The sequence below is a fragment of the Thunnus thynnus genome, chromosome 11 (genome assembly GCF_963924715.1).
Source record: "Thunnus thynnus chromosome 11, fThuThy2.1, whole genome shotgun sequence".
Taxonomy (NCBI): domain Eukaryota; kingdom Metazoa; phylum Chordata; class Actinopteri; order Scombriformes; family Scombridae; genus Thunnus; species Thunnus thynnus.
This window is the reverse complement of record NC_089527.1, coordinates 24,207,457-24,233,334: the sequence shown is the minus strand read 5'-3', so window position 1 is coordinate 24,233,334 and position 25,878 is coordinate 24,207,457. Positions and strand designations below refer to the sequence as shown.

The window sequence follows — 25,878 nt, the reverse complement described above, 5'->3', positions numbered from 1 at the left end:
GACCCAACAAACCAAATCAACTAGTGCTTTTAATAACTGTGCCGTTTCATTTCTAAAATGTCAAATGATCTAAGAAGTTTCCACGCAACCTGCAGCCAGATTCTCATTCTTTCTTTTCTCTTTACAAGCGGGTGACATTATGTTCCCTCGTCTCGCAAATTCCCTTCCCAGCGGGGTTGCATGGAGCTGGTGCACGGCTGTAACTAAACAAATATTGTTCTAATTTCATGAGGGGTGAATCTGAATGCTTTCGATGTGACATCAGTGTCTCTCACACTTGCACACTGGCCCATTGTAGTGGCTTAGCTCGTTGACTGTGGTGGGGAATGATCTCAGGCAGGGGCAGGAAGACTAGGGAGGGTGAGTGTCAAGCTGAATAATTTGGATAGGTAAAGGTTATAATTAACAGCATAGGTATGAAAGGTTTGGTGTTGGAATATGTAGTGGCATGTCCTGGCAGGGGGTAAACTGTTTCCCTTCAAAGAGAAAGTTTTGTGGCTGTTGAATTCTGCCACTGAATGATTAACAGGCTGCTTGGCTTCACAGCACTTTAAACAGAGGCATGTGTGCATGAAGTTGGTGGTGTTGTTAAAAACTAGACTAAATGGTCTGGAGCCTGTCACATGGACACATTCCTGCATTAGCTGCCATGGCTGTGAACATGAGCCCCCCCAGAGCTGGCCGGCTGTCAGCACAGGGTGCTGCGTCTTACAACCACAAGGCCTAGCAGAATAATAGAGGTCCTTGTTAAGTAATAGGAGGGCTTCAAGTGTGACTGTTATGACAATCAAGAGCAAGTGTTTTATCCAACTTACACGTCAAGATTATGCACACAGTAGTCTCTGTTATGACTAATAACTAAGTTAGTCAGATGATCTAATAAAGGTTTATTGGTTAGATTTTGATATATCTGTGTTTTAGTGCTATTTATGGTTACACTGATGATGTTTTGACTGTAGGTTGTCATTTTAATACATCACAGACATACTGTAGGGCGAGTGTTAAAAACACACCTTTTTTTTTGTCACTTCTTTTGTTTAGAGTGCAATGGGCAAGAATTTGCTTTCTCAAAGAGCCTCCACTCAATAAGGTGTTACCAGAATACTTAGAATACCTCTTTAAGCAGGTTTTAGGTAGAGTTTCACTACAGACATTGATCTGGTTGAAGGTCGTGTGACAACACAGGGCACAATCTGTATAAGATTTCAGCTCTAGTTTTGATTTTATTCCCCTGTGTTTGTGCCTGTCTGGTGAAAAAGGTCCATATTGTCCTCCTGGTATACTTAGGAACAAAGCAGCCGATCAAAGGGAATATAATCCTGTGGATTTCTTTGTTACTTATGCTGTTGTTGTTGTCATGTAACACTGAACCAAATTCAAACTTACTTATGGTTTTGGTTTACATTGTTTGGGAGATGATCTAGCATGACTGTTTTTGGTGATGTACATGCTTGGATTTAAAGGTGCAGTGTGTAGAATTTAGTGGCATCTAGTGGAAATGGAATATAATATTAATAAGTATGTTTTAATTAGTGTTTAATTACCTGAAAATAAGAATGGTTGTGTTTCCATTACCTAAGAATGGAGCAGGTCCTCTTCCACAGAGGTCACCATGTTGCATTGCCATGTTTCTACAGTAGCCTAGAATGGACAAACCAAACACTGGCTCTAGAGAGGGCCCTTCTCGTTTTTCACAGTTTTGAGGCCACTGTGGGTTCTCCTACACACTTGGAAGTGGAGGGGGAGGGTAGATGCTGCTAGATGCCACTAAATCCTACAAACCGCACCTTTAATGTTACTGAAGATTATTTTCGTTATCAATCAATCTGCTGATTATTCATGTCCAAAAAATGTCAAGAAAATAATGACACCTTCATAGTGTTTATGCCTGACTAACAGTCCAAAATCTAAAGATTCAATTTACAATAAATATATAATAGAGAAAATCAGCAAGTGCTTTCATTTGAGAAACAGAAACCACAAAATCAATTATCAAAATGGTTTCAGATTAATTTTCTGTTGATCGGATAATCAATAAATCTACTAATTGTTTCAGCTCCTCTTGGAGTGATTATACTTAATGTTATTTACTCATAGATTGACATGTTTTAAAGGATATTTTCACTCACATTATTTCTTCTGCCACCCCAACACAATTTAGGTAACTGGAATTTTGTTTGTTGTGCTCACAAAATTAAAGAAGAAAGAAAGAAAAGAAACACTGTTCCTGTTACTCTGCATAATCTACCAGTGTTAAGAGTTAAATATATTTTTTGTCATTTGGGTGAACCAACCCTTAAATAAATTTGATTAGAATTGAAATTTTCTGATATAATATTCTGATCTTTCTATAACCTTTGTTTTTCTTACCCACTCTTCCATCCATTAATTTGTGGCGTTCTTGCTGCCAACACTCATGAATTGCCTTCCGTGACCTGTGCTGCTGTGTTGTTTTTCATACAAGGAGCCATAGCTGAACTGATCATTAGTCACCTCACTATAGCAGCTTTCTGTTTTTTTTGACTGTTTTGATGGAGAGCAATTAGAAACTAGGACGCCTGGGTTCAGATGTACTCACGTGAAGCAAGACCTCACAGAAGAAGACATTCACCACATGCAGTTAGATGTTGATGTATTTCTGATATGCTGATGGTGTTGATACTACAGTGATATATTTTTTCTTGAGGCAGATCCCTGAAATATTTGGATAATGTCCCAGTTGTTCTCTGATGGCCAGCATGCCCCTGTCCTCTGTAGAATGAACAAAGAATTTTAGGAACAATTAGTGGGGGGGGGGCCTCCGTCCGCACAAACCTTGAATACTGATTTGCCTCAGTGCCCTGCATGAATAAACAATAGCTGTGGTCACGGACACAGAGGCTCCTCCATTCATCTGATTATTTGTGTTCTACCAAGACACCATTATTGGCACCCTGCAATAATAATAACAGAATTAATTCCACACATGTATCAGGGCACAACGATGAACTCTAAGAACCCCCGTTTCTGTCTTTTCACGGGCCGATGGGGGGAAAGTCATCATGAGTTCACGTTCAACACATTCAGCTGCACATTCTTGAGGGGAACCAGGGTGGGTTTGCAGGAAGGCAAGCTGTTTTTGAAATCCTTGCTCCTGCCTTAAATCTCCCTGTTGAAACAGAGCAGCAGTATGTTGTTGCAGATTAGAGTTATTATCCCACATGGCGGGTTCAACAGCAGAGAGAGGGCACAGTAGGCTGGATCTAAGGGGAGTTAATACCTCTAATCATGACAATAGAGAGAAGAAAAGTACGTTGTTAAAGCCAGCTTAGTGCCAGTGCCAGGACGGGTCCTGATTTCTACGCTAGAGCTCGGAGATAATATCTTAATTAACCCATTCGCTCTTCTTTAGATTAGAACGTGTGAGGAAAACGAACATGAGTGTTACAAGCACCACTGAAAAACGGAGTCGAAATCGTTGTGCTGTTCCTTTTCCACCTGTATTGTTTGTTTGCCTGTGTGATTCCCAGCTGCTGCCCCCACTTACAAAGAACAGCAGGGGTCAGGATTTCATATGCCAACCGCAGCGCCTGACTGATTATACACTGCACTGTAAAGTTTGCTTGTGGTGTGCGTCTGTGAAGATTCTCAGTCATCCAGGTTATACATGGAGGGTTGAATCGAGGGCAACTGGACTTGGTTAATGATACTTGAAGATGTTATGCCTCTCATCCAACAGAGGCGAAATGTCTTCAAGTAGCTTCAACCAAGTCCACTTGCCCTCGATTCAACCCTCCTTGGATTTGTACTATTTGTGAATATGTGTGTGCATCTGTGTATTTTTGGCTTTGCATGTCTGAGTTCCTATTTTAGTATTTTCCGTGTCTGGTTATGATTGCATTTTCTCAAGGGTGGAGGAATAGACCAAGATTGCAATATGTTATGCAAACATTTCCAGACAATAGCTTGATCACATTATGCAAATCCAGAAAAACTCCACACTACAGCCATGTCAAAACTTGACAAAACTCATATTCATCAATTACAATATGGTCTAATTCTCTTGGAATGATGGGTATTTGAAGGCATCTCAAGTTATCCTGGGTGTGTTCTGAGGTGTAACCAGCTTTGTTGGGAAATAATAGTAGTGTCCTCCAGTCAATCTGTGTAATTGCTCTGCTGTCTCCTGCTCTTTACTTAGCTATGCTAGTAATTGTCCCATCTTGCGTGCTTTTCCCTGAAAGGAAAAGGACAAAAGCTTTGACACAAGGCACATCTGACTTGGTTGGTGTTACCCGTTCAACTTGTTTTGCTTTTTGTGTGAATGTGTGTGTGCATATATGTGCTTTTGTTAATTCCAGCTGTCCCACCTTACTGTATTATTACAATGAATGTGTGGTCATCTGCTCTGTTTTTAATTTAAATCAATCAATTCCCACCCAAACCTAAATCCAAACACGGTATGTGAGCTTAGTGGAGCTACGTCAAATCTTTTTATATTTCATAACATGTCTGCTCCATAAATAAACTCTATAATAAAATGAGCAAAATAAAATAACCCCCCACCTCCCGCAGCAGCTATAATAGAACTCACTCTGTCACAAAATATGATTGCAGTGTGGTTGCCACTGTAATCATACGTAAGCTCTGCCAAGGAGGTTCAGTTTTCAGCCCTGTTTGTTTGCCTGTTAAGGAATGATTTAGCAGGATATCCCAAAAACTGATTTGAAATATGTTAGAGGCTCAGGCCATGGGCGAAAGAACAAGTGATTAGTGTTTGGTGTGGATCCAGATCCAGGATGTTTCAAGACTCCTAAACATTGACGGATAGGGCATTTTTTAACATTTTCGCTATTTAACCGTGAATTCCTGCAAACATTTTTGTATATGTTTCTATGCATGATTGTAATGTTATGTATTTTCTTTCACATCCAGATGCAGAAAACATTTCTTTTTTTTAAATAAAATAACCAAATATAGCGAGTCATGCTGCCTTGAGATTATACACTCTCTCAATGCTTTTTAGTTTAACTATTTGTGTTGGATTTAATAGTTTAGGTACAAACTGGTCAAGTAGTTCAAGGTGGAAACATTCCAACAAAACAGAACAGGAAGCTCTGTTAAGGAGTGGCCATGGACATGAATTTGATATCCCATAACAAACTTGTAGGTTCACAAGAAAACATAAAAAATATACTAGTGTTACATTTAAAAGGAAATAGAGATTGGATGTATGAAGTGGTACAAATTGTGCATGTTAAAGTGGGTATGTGCTGTTGTTTGTGTTTCTTTGTACTGTATATGTGTATGTGTGTAAGCTTGCACGTCATGCATGAGTGCAAGTGTGTGTATGTTTTCCTGCATAATGGGTCTTGGTGTTCCTGCAGTAGTGGTTTGAGATCATGGGAAAGGCATGAGGCTATAACACAGCACTGTGTTCCTCCAGTGCTCCAGATGCTCCCATAGCCTTGCGGCTTGGGCAGCCTGGCTCCAGCACAGTTTTAGCTCAGCTCTCCTGTTTACCAGAAGCTTTTTAGCATTAAAGTGAGAAAAACTGAGCCGATCGAGAGCACCCGTGGAATACCTGAAGAACTGTGCTCAACTCTGTTCCAGAGACACTGTAGGAACTCAGGAGGAAATACCTCAGACTTCCTCTCCTACTGTTCTCAACATCCTACCTTTCTTCTCCAACCACCCCACCCCACATGCACATACCCCTGCCTCCTCTCCTCACCCAACCCCTCTCGCTATTTTGCTCACTGTTTTTGTATCCCTTTTTCTTTTTTTTTTTCCAGGCAGTAACCAAGAAAAGATTTGGGAGTAACGACTTCCGATCAGCGCTGGAGAATGGCGTTCTGCTGTGTGAGTAAGTACTCTGCTTTTCTCAGGCACCTCTCTTAAGCCACTCATTCACATGGAAGCCCTCTCCTCTCCTCCAGGTCTGCGCTCCAACGTAAGTGTTACTGATATTTCCCAGGCAGACCCCCTGCTGGGTCACTGTTTGTTTGTCTGCCACATAAAGTGAGCCAGTGTTTTAAGACAGCACAACAGAGGTTGTATTATAGTCATTTGATGTTTCCAGTATCAGATCTGCCCTCTGTGGTTTTGTTTGAGAATATGAAGTGTGATCTATTTCAAGAGGAGTTGCGCTGCCTGTTGGACAGATGTTAAAGATCTGTGGATGGGCAGAGTGCCATCCTCACTTAAATGAGAGCTGTGAGGAGTCGTGTAGTGAATGGAAAGCCTCCAGCTTAAACCACATCGGAGAGCCGGGACACCCTGCTTTCTCATTAGCTTGGGTACATCAAGGGTTTTGATGAGTTAGAGGAAGAAATCTATTCACCAATGGCTCTAAGTAAGAGTTGTGGAATAGTGGCTTTTCTGAGATCAGGATGCGTGTGTGTGTGTGTGTGAGAAGGTTAGCATCATGTCCCTTCATGCATGTGTATGTGGGCAGAACTGGTTGATAGACACAGTGATGTGATTTGCACGAATCAGCAGGAAGCTGTAATTACCAGCAGCCCAAGCAGAATCTTCCAAACCTCTATTGGCATCAGTTCAAAAAAGAAGCCCCTCGTTGTTGCTGATTTGAGCCTGACTCCACTATTTGCTCGCTCTCAGAGAACAACAGAGACGTTTTCACTCAGAGGGCTGTCCATGTTTTCTCAGCATGAGGAAAAGGAAGACGGAGATTAAATCGCTTTCACCTTGAAACTCAGCCTCCCTTCCCATTGTGTTGTGGTTATCATAACCACTCGTAGAGGAATGTTTAGTGTGGGTCGCACACATTATTGTATCCTACTTAGCGTACAGTGTGTTATCTGATGTAATCATAACAACTTTCTATTGTTTCACTTCTGCATGACAAACTTGAGCCCAAATGCCATTTGCATTCTTCCTTCACATGTGCTTTCAGCCAATGCATGGTCTAATACTTCCTGATCCACCCAAGTCTGTCTGCTGAGAGAGCAGAAGATACACTGCATCCACCTTAACAAGTCATTTAGTCTCATGTTGAGCTTTTAATTTGTTGTTTTTCTCAAAACAAGAAAAGGGTGAGATATTTGCACTCATTTTGTTACTTTGTTAGATTCTACATACAAAACATATGATCAACTTGAAAATATGTTTCATTTTTGTGATATACTGTAAATGAACAGTATATGAGGTAGTTAAAATTGACTCCACTTTGACCAGCTACAACATTAAATGCAGCTTACACATTTATGTATCAGTAATAACAGTCCAATTATCTACCATTTATAATAATATAACATTCTGAAAGGAGCCATTCTAGATATGGATGCTGATACTTTAAGTAAATGTTTTTGCTAATACTTCTGTAATGTTTAATACACTTTTACTTGTAAAAAAGTATTTTTACACTACTTCTACTGAAAGATCCCCATCAGACATGTTTTAAGACATATAAAACTCTGCTTTGAATAATTATTGGTGTCTGGTGTGTTCCTTCCACAAAAAAATGTTCAATTACTTTGTAATAAATTCTGAAAAGGACATGCACTCCTTCTCCCTCAATTGAAAGATCCAGAATGCATGAGTATGCAATTATTGTTCATTTCAAAAGTTTAACCTCTGCAAAATGTCTCCTACTTTGCTGTCTATTCTCATTGTATGTGCGCTAGAGGCCTCAAGTTTCCATATCACACTTTTGTAAGTTGCAAACTGGACCACAATTGGCTCCAAAATAGTTGTGATGTCACAAATCATGCTCACAGGTATACATCTTTAACTCAGATTTAAGGTGAGCACAGAGAAACTTTCCCCTTTCAGCAGATGAATGTAAACAGGCTTCAAGTGTAAAACTCCGCATATACATCATTCTTCACAGTGAAGCTCAAACATCCAATAGAAAAAAACAACATATTTTTGAGTGGAAGGGGACTTTAAGTAAAAGAGCTGAATATTTTTTATCACCAGAGCATCTTTTATACATCATAAACTGTGCTGCTATCACATTGTCACCATTTTTATTATTATGGTTTGTTTTTTAAATCCTTTTAGGCTTAAGAATAATTTCAAAACTCTTTAGATTATAATGTATTATCTCCAATCTAAAACCATTACTATCTTTCTGGGATCATATTTGGTGATTGAAGGTTTGTATGGGGTTGTGTCAGTAGTTGAGGGTATGTTTTAGGAGCAAAGGACCCGCCGTGTTTACATCGTGGTGCAGTACTGGCCATTTACTAAACTGAAGCCAGGTGGCCACCATTAAGCAAAGTCGTAAACACACAACAGCAAGACTTTGCAACACTTTTTGTTCCTTCCTTGCTAGTTAGACCAGTCTAGCCAATGACCATGGGCTTTCACTTACCGTCTCCTTTCCCCTGATGTTCTCTGTTTCTCTTTTCCTCGCAGTCTGATCAACAAGATCAAGCCTGGTATTGTCAAGAGGGTTAACAGGCTGCCCACACCTATTGCTGGACTGGTAAGTCTTTTCATTCAGCCTAAATATAAGACATATTGTAGGACATTTTCTTTAAAAGACATCTTTACATTCAATGTATTTGTCACACGTAGCCTCAACAGCTCATCCTAATTTCTTTCACACGCTCTTTTGTCATTACCTTTTTTGGTCATGTTCAGGTAACGTCTGTCGTAGAGAGTGCGTGATAAGATGTTAGAGGAAGCAGAGCGAGGTGCAGCATCTGAGCTGGCTGGTGACAGGTCTGAGGCAGGGCTTCCAATGAGAGAGAAGTGTTTGCCTCAGTGACTTGTCGCTCCTCATATCCATCCACGCTAATAAGTTCAGTGAACGTGGAGCTGCTTGAAAGGCCACTAGCCGCATTTGAGTGCACCCTAAATATGATGTCTGCCATGCTTGAGGCTGTGTTCAATCAAAAACTTTACACAAGACAAGAAGTCTTTGTGCTGGTATGGTAATTAGTTTTTCGATTGAGTGATGGGAGGTCAGAAGGGGTCAGAGATTGCTCTATGTAATAACCTGTTATTGAGTCAGTGTTTCTCAATATTTTGTTCAGTGGCTCCTTGAGAATGCACCTTTTTAGGCCTGGCAGTGTCTTTAAATTTCAGCAGTTGTGGCAGAGGTCTCTTGGGCCACAGTGGCTCAGCTGAAATAAATGTTTTGGGAGTGTCTGCATACAAGTGCTCGGGAAGTAGAGGGTTGAAAACCCTACCTTAAACCCATCCCTCACAAAGCTCTCTCTTGTGGGAGTAATTGAGTCCAGCTGCCGAGAAGAATTATAGAGAACCCCAACCCCAACCCAGAGAATCTGAGTGTGTGACAGTGGGCAGAGAAACACTCAGAGTAACACACTTTGGCTAGACAATGACAAGTTAGCGGTAGAAGAAACAGACTGGCACTCAGACTAGATGTTAACAGTAAATATAGTATTTGCCCTACCAAACACTGTACCATCATATCTGTGTTTTGACGTAAATCAGATTGCCTGCCACTTTGTTTTGGGCAGTTTCTCATACAATTGGCTGGGCACCTGCTGAGGTAACGAGGTAAAGTATCTCCTCAGTCAGTAGCGCTGGCCTGGTATTTCCGAGTCTTGGACACAAACCTGAAACCACCTGATCATAAATTCTCCAGCGAATACGAAAGCTCCTGGTTGGCCCGCAGCTATCAGTTGCTGCCAACCACATGGAGAAAAGTGGAGAGCTCTCCAAACAAACATTACTCAGTCTCACTGTGCTGTGAGAATAGCTTCCCTCTCAAAGTAGTCAAGTACTCTTCTTAAGATTCCTCCATCGCTCATTTCTACAAATAGAAACCCGTCTGTTCCTTAAGTGTTGGGATTGAATGTTTGAAATTTGAATTTAGCTGTGTTTCCTGAAGTTGTCAATTCATTTAAGCATTAAACGTATATGTTTAGCCATTTTTTTCCTCATGGTGAGAAATTTTCGCATAGGGTTTATCTTAATATATGCTATCCATTTCCACTGAGTGTTGTAAGTGAAGAAAAAACTGGAAGAATTCAGTTTTTGTAATATGCTTAAGGTCCAAAAAGGCATTTGGAAATAAAATACAATGGCCAGAGAATGAAAGGAATGTTGTTGGTGCTCTTTCCGTTTGTTTGTAATGCAGATACGACTTTTCGACGTCGTTGAATGAAAGGTTCTTTGCAAACACGCCTCATTAACGCACAAATATGAAAATGCTCTGCCATTATGGTCACAACTGTTGTTTTAGTTTTGCTATCAGAGTTTTCAGCACTCAAAATTGATACCAGGCTCTAGCTCTGGCAGAATAAAAAGCCCACGGAGGGAAACGGGAAAAGAACAGAAATATCTGGTTTTGCGGAATATTTAGCAACATTGGCTCCAGACCCAGGCCTATTCTTTGGTTTCACTTGGGTCCAAGGGAATGTTTCCCATGTCAGCACACTTTTCTGACTGTTGTTGAGCACTCAGTGAGCTGTGGGTTTGGGTCATGGCACCCCAGTTTGGGTCCGGTTCTGCTTTTACCCAGTGCTGGTGGTTGTGGGGTGGGGCAGCCAGCTTCATGAGCGGGGGCACACTGGTCTGAGGCCAGAGGGAGTTAAGGATGACTCCACCGTAAATACACTGTAATTAACGTGGTGCTGGATGTTCCTGTACACACCAACTCCTTTTTGAATTGAGGTAGCAATAGGAGGAGATAAACAGACATTTTTAATGGCCCTGAGGGTGTCTTTACTTATCTAAATGTCTGTGTAACCGTCTGTGCAATGACAGGCATTTGACCGTATTTTGTTTGTCTTGTATGGGTGCATGTTATGACTGGATCTGACTGGTGAGGACAGGAGGGTCTTTTATTGGGCCTGTTTCAGGAGAGACAACATTTCAAGTATTCCATCTCCTCTTGGTTTATTGTCACAGGATTCAAAAATGTGTAGCCTGATATTTTAACCATAGCTTTGTACTGCCAGAGGTCAGTTGAGGGTAATTGCAGAGTGTGCCCATCTAAGACAAATAATGCTGTGGAAGAAAAAAAAAAAAAAGAGTGACCACAGTGTGACCAGCACGGATGAAGGTCCTGTTATAACAAATCAGACACCTTATGAGTCCGATCTTTCCGTTTCTTGGTGTGAAGCGCTTAAATTGGGGTCCTCAAGTCTGCATGAGAGGATTAAAGGGCTGCTGGATGGATACAGCATATTTAGCGGGATTATGTGCAGGCACAAGTCAGCATAACATTCCTTCAGCATCATTTTCTCTGCATGTTCTGGGACTGACTGGCTGTCGGGGTGCTTTTAGTGTGTCAGTTATGCTCTTTGAGGTTAAGTGACATCCATACCTAGGTGATATTAATTCTGCTTTTATATTTGTACCCACTCTCTCATATGCCTTGATTACATTGAGAACAGTGGCTCAACGTGAGTTTTTGCTTCACAAGGGAAAGATTTAAAGTGGACAATCCTTTGTGAGATTTTCATCTACATTGTAGCAATGAAGGACAAGTTCACATTTTTTCAAATCCTTCTTAAAACAATAGTCAGGAGGCCAAAAGAGGACTGACACAATGTGTTTCTTGCCATAACCATTCCTCCTGTTCATACTGGCCATTAAAAGATCACTTCATAATGTGCTTTTAATGTAAGTGATGGGGGACAAAATCCACAAGCCTTCCTCTGTGCAAAAATGTATTTAAAAGTTTATTTGAAGATAATATTAGGCTTAATATTAGGCAAAATTAGTCAAATAAAGTCAATATCTTCAGTCTGTCAGTTAAATCTTTACAAATGAGGACTGTGAAATTTGTCCCCCCCATCAATAACGTTGAAAGTATGTAGTCAGTATGAACAAGAGGAATGATTACAGCAAGTAAAACCTGTTTTAATGCTCATTTGACTTAATGTCCTGACTGTTGTTCCCGTCATTTAATTGTATTTTATGGCTTGTATGCTCACAGAATCTAGAGATGATATCAAACATGCAGCGTACTTTATTGCTGTTATCACTGTCAGTGCTCTTGTCAGCCAACATTCAGAGGTGAGAGATGGAAGGCAATGTGTCATGTATTCTTTTGTTATCTCTGACTGTACAGTGTGTACGCATCAACAAACAACGCCATAAATTTTAGTGTCATGGAAAAATGCCCATGTGAACAATGTTACATGAGAGAGAGAGAATAAGGTCTTACATGTGAGATCAACTTACTATTCCAAACCTGTGTTCCTATCCTGTATACATCTGGAAAATGACATTATCATGTCTATTATAACGACAATGCAAGAGAAGAGAAATCTCTACTGTGTTATAATGAATAACCAGTGACCCCAGTGCCTCCATATGAAGGGGATGGGGGGGGGGGGGGGGGTCCTTGGCCTGTAGGGGCCCATAGTGACCTGTAGGACCCAGCAAAGTGTTGCTGAGGGACAAGCAAAGCTGTTAGCGAGGGATGCCTGCACTGAGAGGTCAGCTCTCTCTCCCACCATTTGCTAATAAGCATGTTTGCCATTTAAATATAGAACTAGCAATCCCATAATTATTCCTGCCCATGTTGAAACCATGTGTCATTACATGAAACCCTCTTAAGCAATGCCGTCCCAATGGGAAGTGCAGACTTCCAAACAAGACACTTGGGATTACAACTGGAAACGTCATACCCACAGAAAGGGAATGGCGCTTCCGTGGTTAAAATTTGTTTGAAATGCATGACATGTGTGTATATTTATAGAGAAATATATTTTCACTACCTTGCATTACACTCACACATCTGTGCATACACATAAACTTTATGCAACATAAAATGATTGACCGATTATAGGAGGAGAAACCGTCCTTCCACTCCCATGTCCTCTTGAGTTGCTTCAGGGAAATATTTGTTGGTTTCTGTCACCCAACCTCATGTTTCATAGCAACCAAATGTCTCCAAAATACGCCGCCGCCCCACAGATTCCACAGGTATTCTCGAGAGAAGGGCTTGGCAGAGGAGGGAGGGGACAGTTTCAGGGTGTGAGAAGAAGGACTACGCAATATGCTTGTGTGTGTGTGTGTGTGTGTCAGTTTTGCACTTGCATGGCCGGTTGGTTGGGTGGGACTTGTGCAAAGCTCTGATGTCATCCTTCCTGGTTTTGGCTTTGTCCCCACCCTAACCCGGCCCACAGGTAGCTCTGCTGCTGTCAGTCAGCTCCTGTCACGCAGCCTCTTCCCCCTGCATGTGTGTTTGTGTGTGTTCTGCACTGGGTCACTTCTTATTTGCTACACACATGCTCCTCCCCGTCCGTCTCTGCTCTCTGGTGATATGAACTTTGGAAGCAATGAGTTGTAGGCTGTGTTCCCTGCCAGAGAATTCTTGAGTGATTATTCTTTGCCTCTCTGAAGGTGGACAACCCTCATCCCTGTTTTGTTCTTTGTCCAGGACAACCTTAACGTCTTCCTCAAGGCCTGCGGGAAGCTTGGACTAAAGGAAGCACAGCTCTTTCACCCAGGAGACCTTCAGGACTTATCCACAAGAGTTACAGTCAAGTAAGTCCTAATATTATGAGCACTGTAAAATGTTATTACTGCTGGAACATTTTGATACCCATCCTTGCCATTCCCAGAGTTCTCCTGTAAACCGCAGACCAGCTTGTGTGTTTGACTCTTCCATGATGGAATCGATTCTCAGCTTCTATTTACGACTCCGTTAATATGCACAGTAAACCTTTAAATGTAACTTAACACTATTACACTAAACAGTATTTCAGAGCACATGTTCCCTCATGTGAGGCATGTTTCGAGCTAACTGCAGAGGTGTTAAGGGTCAGCGCTATTTTCAGTGTCCATGTATTCTTGTGGTTGGTAAGCACCTGTTGAAGCACTGCATTATGTGTTTCTTTAAAATACGATGGAGGGTACTATTGATGAAACCGCACGCATCAGTAGATCAAAGAATGTGCTTGCCAGCACGTCTGGAATTTCTGATCTGATTGGAAAATGAAATGAAATGAAAAATTCACTTTCTTCTAGTTTAAGTATAGCAAAGCATGACTTCAGTAAAAATAAAGAGTCATAAAAGTACTTGATTACTGTCAGGTGCAGGTTGTACATAAAGAAGGGTTTTTCTGATAATATGAAGTAGTTCAGCTTAGGTTGTGCACAAGTTGGTGAGCAGGACTAAAATTTCCAGATACTGCCACAGCGTTTTTAGTATTTTTCATTTTTAGACAGTTACTCTTGTGTCATTTGCGTGCTGGGCAGAGATCCATGCGGTATGTTGAACAACCTGTTCAGTTTTTACACAGGTGTGCCTCCAGGAGGTAGTGAGGTAAGGCACAGCTTAGGGCACAGCCCGTTCACTGTGACACACTCTGCTGTGCAAGCACAAAGAAAAGTGCCTCAGTGGCAACCTGCAGACTGTTAAACTAGAAGTAGATAGGTACTCAATAGCAAAGACATCACTTTAGGTGGCAAAATAATGCAGAGTGATGTCATTAAGCTTTTTCCAAATGCTGCAAACCAACGATGCTCCTGTTCATTCTGACAAGTGTTTGTCACTTTGTGTTGTCACTTGTATTTAAGCTCCGTTTGGATGTTCTTTTACATGTTGCCACAACCTCTAGGAACATTTTTCTCACGATCCACCCAAGACTCCGTCAGTCATCCTTCAACACTGACAACAATGTTGAAACCACAGTTGTCACAAAGACACACACACAGATAGATGTACTGTTCATACACTGCAATATGAAGTCTAAATAAACAAATCTGCCTGTGTATTATCAAGACACAACCTCTGCCCAAAGCAGAAGATATGCTGTCCTAAGATACGGCAATATCAATCGCACAATGTTTGATCCAGTATCATAAATATAGACATCATTTCTTTATGGACCCTATCACCCTTGTATTATCAGTTATTTCCCCTCTGACATAATTATTTCCCATGGTACTGGAGATAAATGACTTTCAAAATGAGATGCACAATGTAGACAGATTGTACCCACGTTAATGCAGTTACACTAACTAACTCATATTATCAACTGGACTTTGTGTAGTAAAAAATGTCATTTGCAATGCAACATTCACTGCATTTTGAATTCGTGTTTTTCCTTTGGCCAAACATTTTTTGCTTTTGAATGTGCTCAGTTCAGTATGGTATAGCTCAGCTCTTTGCCACCATGTCTGCATGTGTGTGGGGGATTGGAAGGGAGATGGGGGGGGGGGGGGCTCACGATCCTATTTTTAGGACCTTGGGGTCACTTTTACAAGCAGGACAGATTGGAATGGTATCAGGACTCAGGAGAAGAGCTTTTAATAGCGTGTTGTCCCTTTACACAGCATTCTCCACGGTATCTGATCATGAGGGTACACCTGTGTGTGTTTGTGTGTGTACATGTGTGCATGCATGTGAAAGTTTGAGTGCGGTTGAGGTTGTGGTTTTGTCACTGTATGTCATATGTGGCTTGTAGAACAATATTTTCATTCAGAGAAGGGACTTAAGTGGTTTTACTGTCTTTGTTTGCTCCCTCTCTAACTTGCTAAACAGTGACAGGTTCTCATTTTCTGATGAACCTGCAGCTGCTCCTGCTGTTCTAGCTACAGTGTTTTGTACATGAGTCAGTCTTGATGAATCGTGCGTAGGGAATTTCCTCTACAAATATGACATTTGTTGGCTGTTTGTCAAGAATTTATATGAGATTTAAAAAATGCTACAATGATGCTGCTCAAACAGAGAGAGTGGAATGGATGGTACACCGATAGTAACATGAGAAGATCATCCCAAACAAGGCTACAGATAAGTAACCAATGGTTTTATTTCACAGTAAGCCTACATGCAAATGAGCCAGAGAGCACAGCAGAGAGAGAGAGAGAGAGAAAGTTGTCTCTATCAGCTGTCTTTGCCCCTGGTGTACGTCCAACCTCCACTCCCTTAAACCCAGTCTGACAGGTGCTACGCTCAGCTTCCCTGTTCTCTGTTTTAACAGCAACATGGCTGTTATCCTTGTGCTGATCTATGCTGATTTTCACAAGTTTTCCTAGCAAAATCTGTTATTTGTTTTTGTCCCTTTTTTTAAAATGTCTTTCATATATTTCAATGTTTTAATGTATTTTATTTGTATCATTTTTATTCAGTTTTAATCTTATGACTAAGGTGCAACACACAAAGCAACAAAACAAAAGTGTGATTCATTAATTCATATTTCAAATAGAGCTGAAAAGATTTATCAATTGACAGAAAATTAACACCACCACAGGAGGAAATTTACCTTTGGCAGTTTTTCAATTGTATGTGACTATGCTTTAATAAAATATTAATGTCTCCCAATCCAGATTAAAAACACAGGCATTTATATACATCTTCAACTTCTCAAATTCGAATATTTGCTGGTTTTTATAGTTTCCTATGATATTAAACTAAATATTTTTGGTTTTTGGACTGTTGGTTGTATAAAACAGACAATTTGAAAATGTAAACGTGGGCTTTTTTTTTTTTTTTTTTTTTTACTGTGTTCTGGTTTTTTCATGGATAAAATGAGGGATCGTTTAATGGAGAAAATAATCAAACAATTAATCGATATTAAAAATAGCTGCAGCCCTAAAAACTGATTGAACATTACTACACTGAAAACAGTGACCTTTCACTGACTTGTGATTGAGGGGTCTTGTGGACCTGCACCTCCTTTGGAAATGCTAAATTCCACAAATTGATCATTTGTGCTTCTTTAGGCGGGAAGTTGGCGTCAGATATTGGCTGTGTCTGCTGAGAACGCAGTTTAATATTATGCTAGTCTGTGTTGTCATGACAGCCATAAAAGATTATTGGTTCTGTTTTGACCTTTGAGCTGTGCAGTCGTTGTAGTATTGGCCTCAACGCCATCTGGAGTGCATGTCGCTCTATTGCCTTATGTTGTGAAACCTGCTTTCTGATAAAAGATGTTTATCAGTTACAAATATATTTAGTATCAAAATTATCATGACACATTGTTGTAACAGAGATACAGACTGATAGGAGGTGATATATTCTGGAAGATTTCTCCACCCAGAGGTGTAATACTGACCAGACCGAATCGGATTCATCATTGGAGACTATGATTCACCAACTACTTTGGACCAGCTCTGTCAGATTCGAACAGCTGCCCAGGAAATGAGGGCATTAGAGTGTTGCAGATGAATCATGGCAACTAAAACTGCTCTATTTAACTTCAGCCACTTCCTGTAGACCCTTTGCTAACATTTGGAAATTTAGCAGCATGAAGTCAAAGTCTGAGCTGTTGTAAAGGAAAAGACAAGCCGGATTTTCCCTAATGACACTCAAAATGTCAGCTGATTACTTGACACTTGACCTCTACGAATGTTTTAACAAGTGCTATTTGTCACAGAGCTAACTCTCAAACAGGACATCTGGCTTAGAAGGTGGAAATTACAGTCATTACACCATGATGCACTGTGCTGGTTTACTGTAGTTTCTGAGGAACACTCACGCTTATTGAGCTTATTTCTCTGTGTAAGATGCATCATACTCTCTCATACCCATTGCATATCATATTGAATTTAAGAGAAGTTTAGCATATCAGATCTACAATAAAAGTTTGATACAGATATTGGAGAACAAGGTCTGAGTCCAGCTTCTCTCTGTGACCCCCAGTTAGCTTCCTGACAGAACAAACCCCACGCTGAGTGCGGTCCAAAGTCTCACTCGTTGCCACTGTTGGATTAAGCAAATTATTGACAAGGGTTGACTGCTCGCCAAACCAAAAAAGGAAAGAAACTGCATAGGATAGGTGTGTACATCAAAATTCATTGTCCTTTGAAGAATGTGAATGACCCCTTCGAAGCAATAGATAAAAAGGAGTGGCCGTGTGGTGTAATTAAATGATTTGGATTATGCAATAGCATCTCTGGCTGTGGATCAAACCAAATGTTTGAACTGCCTGAAGGAATGCGTTGTTTCCCAGACAAATTTGGACAGACTGCACAGCTTGTTATCAGAATTTATTCAACAGCAACATACAATATATGATTCTGTCACAATGTAGCACATGCCATGTGTGTAGTGTATTTTTATTGGTTTTAAAATCACCATGACGAGTCTGAATGTTTCATACGTAAATGCAAACAAGACAAGCGACGTGCGGCTTTGTGTTAGTGTTTCGGGTGCGGTTCACTGAGCTGGCATGGCACGCTCTGGTTTCAAGATTTAATATGTGGCACCGCCGTCACTTCTTGTCGCAGCGCTGTGTGAACTGTGTGCAGATTGTGAAACCGAGCGAGTGATGATGGTGAACGGCCAATAAAGTTTCTACACCGTGGACCCAGCCCTAGCTGTAAATGGCCAACACAAGGGTCATATTTGTGCTGTGTAGTTAAGCGGAGAGAGAAATGCCAGCCTCACCCTGTTCCCTCGCTCACAGAGGCTGCAGTGTGTCTGATAAGTATGACACAATGATGCCCGACACGGTCTCACCCACAGCTGACTCCTCTGTTCAGACTCCCCTCCTGTCTGCTGCTGAGGTCTGGGTGTGTGTTAAAGTCCAAAGTGTTTTACTAAAATGAAAGAGAATAGATGAAGGATGCTACATGTGGTGTTGTTGATTGCAGCAGAGCAAGTAATCTTCATTGAAGAGGTATGCTTTCCATCATACATACATGCCTATTCATTCAGGGCAATGGTTTGTTTGTCTTTTTAATGTTTTTGTCTTAAAGACAGAGCTGGCTTGATCTTGCCGCACACAAACTGAGACCTCAGGATGTGGTCCGTGTGCAGCATCATTGACTTGTAGATTTTGTTAGTCTTGCTATAGATCTTGCTTAAACGTATGATTCTCTCTTGGTTACAGCTGTAGCCAGAGGGCCACAGAGAACTGATTGACTTGACTGGGAAAGATCATTTACTTTGGCTTATGATAAGAAATTATTTGTCTAGCATTTGGATAATGGCTTATGTTTCCTCAGTTATGTGTGTGTGTGTGTGTGTCTTTTTGTCTCTGGTTTGTATTGGCAGAACACACTCTCCAACTCCTTCAAGTCAAATGAAATTATTTTTAGGTTCGGCACAAAAGTCTCATACATTTCCATCTCAGTTTGACAAGATAGAATGTAATATATAACAATATAAATTAGACAAGAAGAAGAATATCAATTAGAAACTTAGCTCTGTATTATATATATTATGGTTTAGATTAGTATCTAATAGTCTGTTGGAGGAAGAAGGATGTCACTAGCTGGCGGCAGATTGATTGAGGTCACCCCTTGACCTCAGCAAGAGATTGGTGTTGTGAAAGTCAGAGTAAGCATGCAGAGGTTGAGGCTTATGGCTTAAAAATGACTGGCTTGTGGAAGTAATGAGAACATCCTGTTAATTTATCAAGCTGGAGGGTTTCCTGTCAGAGCTCTGCTGAGCTACTGTACAGCACTCTGTATTGTATTGTCTGTCATGGTTAAGCAGTTTGAAGGACCCTCAAGTGTCCTGTTTCACTTTCTAAACAAGCATTTTACCCATAAGGAACAAACTTAAAACTGGCAGGAAACAAAATATTTTCACAAGACAAAAAGACTACATTTTACTCTGATGACAGCTATTTGACACATCTACTAATTTCTAGTTAAATTTAAGAGTATTGTGGTGTTCAGAATATCCAGGCAGCCTTCATTACTTGCATATGTGCAAGCTACACAAACACAAATGGCTTCCTTATCCCTTCAGCACATTCAATATCAAAAACCCCAATGTTTTAACTGATAATACTACTTCACAGAAGCTATTCTTAACCAAGGCTGTCTGCGCAGATCTTTTGTGTATCAGACTCCAGTGACGTTCTGTCGATGATTGTGCTCAATCACATGAACACTCAGCTGATTCTAGCAGGTTACAGCAAAGTCCTGAGGCTCTGGAGGCCTGAAAATATCCCCCCCCTTTTTTTTTTTTTTTAACTCTTCTCTTCTGTTCAGCTATTACCACTTTCTATAAATGACCATTACAAGGAGCCTTGTGGTGGTAACTCCTTTTTATTCTGGACCACGCTACCACTGCTATAATCTTAGACTTTGAGACTGTGTTCCAAGCCACACAAAAGAGAGCTTTTTTTTCCCCCCGCCTCTTTTATTGGGCTCGTAAATTTGCAATGTGCCAAATTGATTAAATGTCCATTTCATTTTTCCACTGTTGGCGAATTAGCACGTTGAAAACCCCTGGTGTGAGATGACGCGTACTGGTGAAAGAGTCGATCTGCTCGCCATAATTTAAAAGCTGTATTGGAAACTTTTTCATATAACTTCTCCCATCGAAGTAGCGGCCATGATTTTTTTTTTTTTTTTAAAGAAATGGAAATTATGTCTTTGTTTCTTCCCTCTGAACCAAGCAACCTAAAGGAATCTGAGCATGTTTTATTAACAGGCAGTCAGCTACAGTGTACGTGCATCACATTCTCAGCAGGTGCACCGGTTTCATTGCATGCTGGGAAGGGGATGTAAGAAAACCCATGTGCTCATGGGTAGAGAGGCATGTGGGGCTATTGTATTACCACATGATAGCAGGAATGTATAGCATGCACAGGAGATGTGAAGCAGACTGTATATCTTCCTCTGCCACTGTTATGGTTATGTAATGTAGCTGTTCATCACTGTTTATAGGCCTCTGTAAATAGTCACTACAGTTAACTTAAGTCATAGGCACACAACATACATAACAAAAAGGTTGTATTTCGCTTACAAGTTGAGACTGTGAGCTTTGTTTGGCTTCACAGGAATGAGCTGACATTCTCCCTGGAAAGTGATTTACTTTCTGCCAAGTTAACTGTCAAAACCCCCAAAAATATGACTGAAACTCAGTATAACCTGGGGAGCTGTTTGGAGCTTTGTTGCTTTAACAGTGATGCCTTGTTTGGTGTTCAGATGTTAAATTAGCAGTTATTAGTTTTATCGTTATTTGAAACAAGAACCACTTTTGTGCCCCTAAATATTTTTACAGTTGCCTGATTATAATTACTGTAAAAAGAGGCACACACATGTAACAGTTGTTAAACTAAATAATTTATGACTTGCTATTAATTACTTCTATTTATTTTTTTCAGAAACATGTGTTTGTTTTTCCCTCAGCCTTTGTGTTGTTGTGTGAGGGTGAGTGAAGGGCTGGCAGTAGCCTGGATTGTGCTCTCAGTTTCCAGCTCTTTCACTGCCGAACACAGACACCCAACAGCCATGCCCTCCGTTCTTTTATTGTCATTTTCTCTCACACACACCCACCCACACATCTTTTCTGCTCTCTCCCTCACAGGCATCAAGAGACCCATAGGAGGCTGAAAAATGTGAGTGGAAAAGTATAAGATCTGTTTCTTTGGGGAACTTGATTTGCTGGCTTGTCAACCAGCAATAATACATCTTAAAGAAAGAAAAAGTCCTGTTCAGGTATCAGTGGAGATAGAAACCCTTAATTTATAGCACAATAGTTCCTTAAACAGTTGTTATTATATCTTATGTAATACATTTAAGTTAACTTGTAAATGTACAACAACTAATTAAGTGATGGTAAAACAAAATTGTGCTTTATTGCTTGCACTCATATTATGTGTTAAGCATTTTTGGGACATTTTAGCCTTTATACTTGGCAGACAATAGAGAGGTGACAGGAAATGAAGGGCGAGAGATGTGTCCCCAAGATCACCATGATGCTTCCACACTCATTTTTTAAGTTTTGTTTTTAGATTTTATTTACTTAAAGATCTATAAAACAATCTAAGGAGTAATATGTTAATCTAAGGGATAATATGTTAAAGTAAGAACACAGCCCCAAGACATTAAGACAGACAAAACATATAAGATAAAATGAATTAGTTTACCATAACATTAATCCCTGACTAAATTGGAGATATATTTCAAGCCTAGAGGTATGAAATTAGGAGATTTAAATATTTAAGTGGCTCTTTTGGGGGGATATTTGCTATAAGTCACAGATTTTGATTTTAATTTTCAGATGCAAGTGAAAACATCTCTGGAAACAGTGCATCTCTCATCACAGCTTCATCACATTTGATCATTATACACTTTTTTTCCTCCTGCATATGACAACAATAATCTTTTTTTCTAATTTGGATGAAAACCAAAGAGTTGACATATCAAGTGGAACCGTATCATGTGTGATAGGGGACCAGCATTTGCTGATGTAGTGATGATTGTTTGCTTTAGTGCAGTGTATTTACCTGTCCAGCCTAATCGTGCACACACAAACAGCAGCAGAGTATTCTGGATGAGCCTGGAAACAAGAGCATAGCACCGGGTGATATGACCCCGTGTCAGAGTAGGGCTACAACTATCATAACAATCACCTGCTTTAGCACTGCACTGTACATTAGTCACTAAGGGTAAGTGTGTAGCTCCGTTCTGATGTATCCTGTCTGGTAATAATGTTTAATTTCCACATATAGCCATGTATGATTTGTATAATAAGCTGTTTGTTTACTTCTCCAAAGGTGCTGATCACCATTTACTGGCTGGGTAGAAGGGCTCAATGTGAGCGTTTCTATGATGGACCTTACTTGAATTTCAAGGCATTCGAGGGATTATTGGGCACAGCGCTATACAAGGTAAGACTCTATAAGGATACACGTGGAATTTTCTTATCTATGATGACATGAAACAAAAGTGAAACCTTTCTTTCAGAAACTAGAAATAGAATGAATGAAATCCTCTTTTACGCCCGCTGCGCAGTACATTTCTGTATCCTCCCTGGTATGTAGACTATGTGCGGAAAAATTACTGCAATAGGCTGAGGGGGCTCAAGACTGCCACCCACGAAAACCAAAGCTACGTTAAGTCATAAATGACCTGATCCCTTGACTCAGCTATTTTAATCTTGTTTACAACATGACACACAGTTCACATAGTTTACATTTGGAAATAGCTGCGTCTTTCCTTGAAGAAGACTGTTTTTTCCCCTCCTCAGACCAGTGTTGAATTTGGCACTTTGCTTTCACACAGATTTATAGGTTGTAGTGGTGTGCGAGGCCACTATAATTCAACTGACTACAGGGATTTTCAGTAATAGCAGTTGGTTACAGCATGCCTTGTACATTTAGCTATGATAATCCAAGTTCATTGGCGCAGGGTTAGGCTGGGTTTAGTTTGTGGACTTGTATTGTCTGGTAGGATTCAGTGGATTATAGATCTAAAAATCTTTTCCTTTTATAGTGGCTGACAAGTTTTTGCTTGCTTGCAACCATGCTGCTTAAAGCGGTTCAGGGGCTTGCTTATGTGTTTATGTGCAATGACATTCTTTTCATGCAGTAAACACAATCATCAAGGCTGCATGGATCATGGCGCTGTTTGTTCTAACAGTGATGGCAGTGAATGGGAAACAATGAGCTTTTTCATTTTAATTGTAGTATGCGTTGCCCCTTATAGACAGTATAGAAGAATGTGTTTACAGTAACGGAGTCTGCAAGAATGAGAGGCCAGACAGTACAGACTTCACACTCTACATGGGAGATCTCTCATGCACCACACACACAGTGGAGCTAAATATTGTAATTGGCACCCTATTATCTGACTCTGTGTGTGTGTGTGTGTGTGTATGAAAGGCTCTCCAGGAATCGTCCAGTCAAAAGGGCAGCAACGTCAGAGACAGTGGTTTTGGAGATAGCTGGTACTCAGAGCGAGAGGAGCTCAATCAACTGAGAGGAGGAGGAGGAGGAGGCGGACACAGGAGAGAAGACTCCCTGGACAGTTTGGACTCACTGGGTTCCCGACCCCACAGCATCTCATCTGACACCACTCTTAAAGGCAGCAGTGAGGGTAGGAGATGAAAATCATACACATTTGTACATCTGACAAAACCTCAAACCTCTTTCCTTTTTCTTTTTATCCTGCTAAAGCTGTCCTTATGATATTTAAGAGGCCACAGCATATGTTTATTTTTCATTCATGTTTTTTGTGTTATTCGAGATTGCCCCTCAACCATGGAAATAGTGTTCAGACTCTCTCAAACTGTTTCATGAATATTTATGTTCAAGTTCATCCATCTAGAACTTCAAATATTTGTGAACAGGGAAGATATGCTGCATCAGAGCCAGAAAATTGACTCACATTTGTGAAAACAAATACCTATTGCCATCTAGTGGTTTGCTTTTGAAAGTGAATATTTTGAGTGAAAACGTACCAAAGTCTCAAAGGAGGGAGAGACGTATCAACACCAAAGCCCATCTGCAAACTTGTATCATGACAGAAGTGTAGTATGCTCTGAGAGAGGGAAGTGTTGGTCAGTACTCCCCCCTACTCCCCACCCCTAGAAGGAACAGTGAGACATTCCACAGCCGTCCACACCGGCTTGTAAATGAGGAGGCCTCCACCCCCTGCATCCCTCTTTTACTCCTCCAAACTCATGCCAGAACACATAACAACCCCCCCATTGGACCTCTTCACTCTTTATTTGGCCTTTTTGCAACTTCCTTCATTCCCCTTATTGGACCTCTGTCCTTTGCTTCTTCTATCCCTCACTTTTCCCCACTTTTTTCATTCCCCATAACCTGTCTTACATGTGTTTGTCCTCCCTGCTCTCCTGTCCTGTCATCTTCCATGCTCCAGGTTGTTGCAGTGACACTGAGGCAGACTCTGTCTTCAGGATGGCTGAGAACAAGGACTCGCTCAGTTACCGCCGGTCTGTAGTCATCACACCCAAAGTCAGCTCCCAGTTTAACCAGTTCCTGCCCACTAAAGACAAACCCTCAGGATATGTGCCTGCTCCACTAAGGAAGAAACGGGCTGAGCGCAATGAGGACAACCGGCGCAGCTGGGCCAACACCATGTACACAGAGGAGGAGGGCACTCTCACCAGGTACTGTTAGAATACACACAGCAGCACACACTTTGATCTATTTGAAGATGCTGTTTCTGAACTCACCCAATAAATGAAGTCATTATTCCATCTCTCTTAAAAGTAATGCTACAAAAAGTGATCCAGAAGTGCTGGGTTTACACTACAATCCTTGGTTTGTGCGTCAAACACCTGAAATCTACATTGTGGCTGTTTTTAACACTCTCCTCTCCCATTGCTGTCGATGTTTGTGATACTGTTGTGATGTCTGCGAATGGTTGATGCTGGTGTGTACTGGTGTTGTGTTTCATTCTGCTGTGTTGTGGAATGACGACCTCAGTGACACAAGGCCTTCCTCTGACTGCTACGGCATCAGTCAAGGATCCCAGAATGCCTTGCCTGCGGCTCATCTACAGTGGGCCTACGAGTATGAAAGTGGCAGTGACTCGGATGCAGACCGACCGGACCCTGATCTTGTTCTGGATGACCTGGCCAGCAGACGCTTCCACAGCCCCTCCCCAGCACCCCCCACCAACTTTGCCATACCCATCAGTCCCCTGGCAGGGGGAAGGGCAGCTGGGGGTCAAAGGGGTCCCTGGCCTAAGGTCAATATGACCCCCAATGTTGCCCCTCAACAGAAGGTGACCTGCCTCAGGTCAGAGAACATGAAACGTGAACCGTGTGACTTTGATGTGCCTGCCTGATGAGAGCGCAAACTAGACCGCTTCTCTTATTCTCAGTTTGCATGGTTAATTGTAACCATGAGCAACATCTCTGGTCGTAGTGTGCTGCCTGCTAACAGTGCTCAGACGTCTTTGCATTTGCTACAGTTTGTTGGTTTCTCTTTGAATTGTTTTGTATTTTAGCTGCAGCACGTCTTTATTTGCCCCTTTTGATTTTAATGAGTTTGGAGGAGTGATTTGAGTTGGCAACCTGACTCCTCAAATCAATTTTTTTGCCTCCTTTAAGGTTTGGTTTTTGGCTTGCATTGGTTTGCCTATACTTGCATCATCTCATTTGAGAGCTGCTGTGCTCAAGGAACATGCTCCTTTCTGCGTGACTGGTGTGCTGTACTTGCTGAAAAATGCTTCTGACATGTGTGATTGGCTGTCTCTCTTGAGCAGCAGCGGCATCAACAGTGGGGAAATGAAGCCCACCCAGCAGGGCTCCGTGAGGGTGGACCACCGCCGAGCTGT

The 25,878-nt window shown here is 41.1% G+C and overlaps 1 protein-coding gene across 10 annotated transcripts in view; it reads left to right on the top strand.

Moving 5' to 3' along the window:
• LOC137192940 (LIM domain only protein 7-like) overlaps nt 1-25,878 on the top strand; it is a 49,388-nt gene that overhangs the window by 2,519 nt on the left and 20,991 nt on the right. For all 10 annotated transcript variants that reach the window (XM_067604025.1, XM_067604023.1, XM_067604029.1 and 7 more), the window contains exons 3-9: nt 5,775-5,845; nt 8,362-8,431; nt 13,316-13,422; nt 21,152-21,182; nt 22,344-22,457; nt 23,451-23,664; nt 24,454-24,703. In XM_067604025.1, the coding sequence (XP_067460126.1) occupies nt 5,775-5,845; nt 8,362-8,431; nt 13,316-13,422; nt 21,152-21,182; nt 22,344-22,457; nt 23,451-23,664; nt 24,454-24,703 (857 nt within the window). The remainder of the gene's footprint in view (nt 1-5,774; nt 5,846-8,361; nt 8,432-13,315; nt 13,423-21,151; nt 21,183-22,343; nt 22,458-23,450; nt 23,665-24,453; nt 24,704-25,878) is intronic.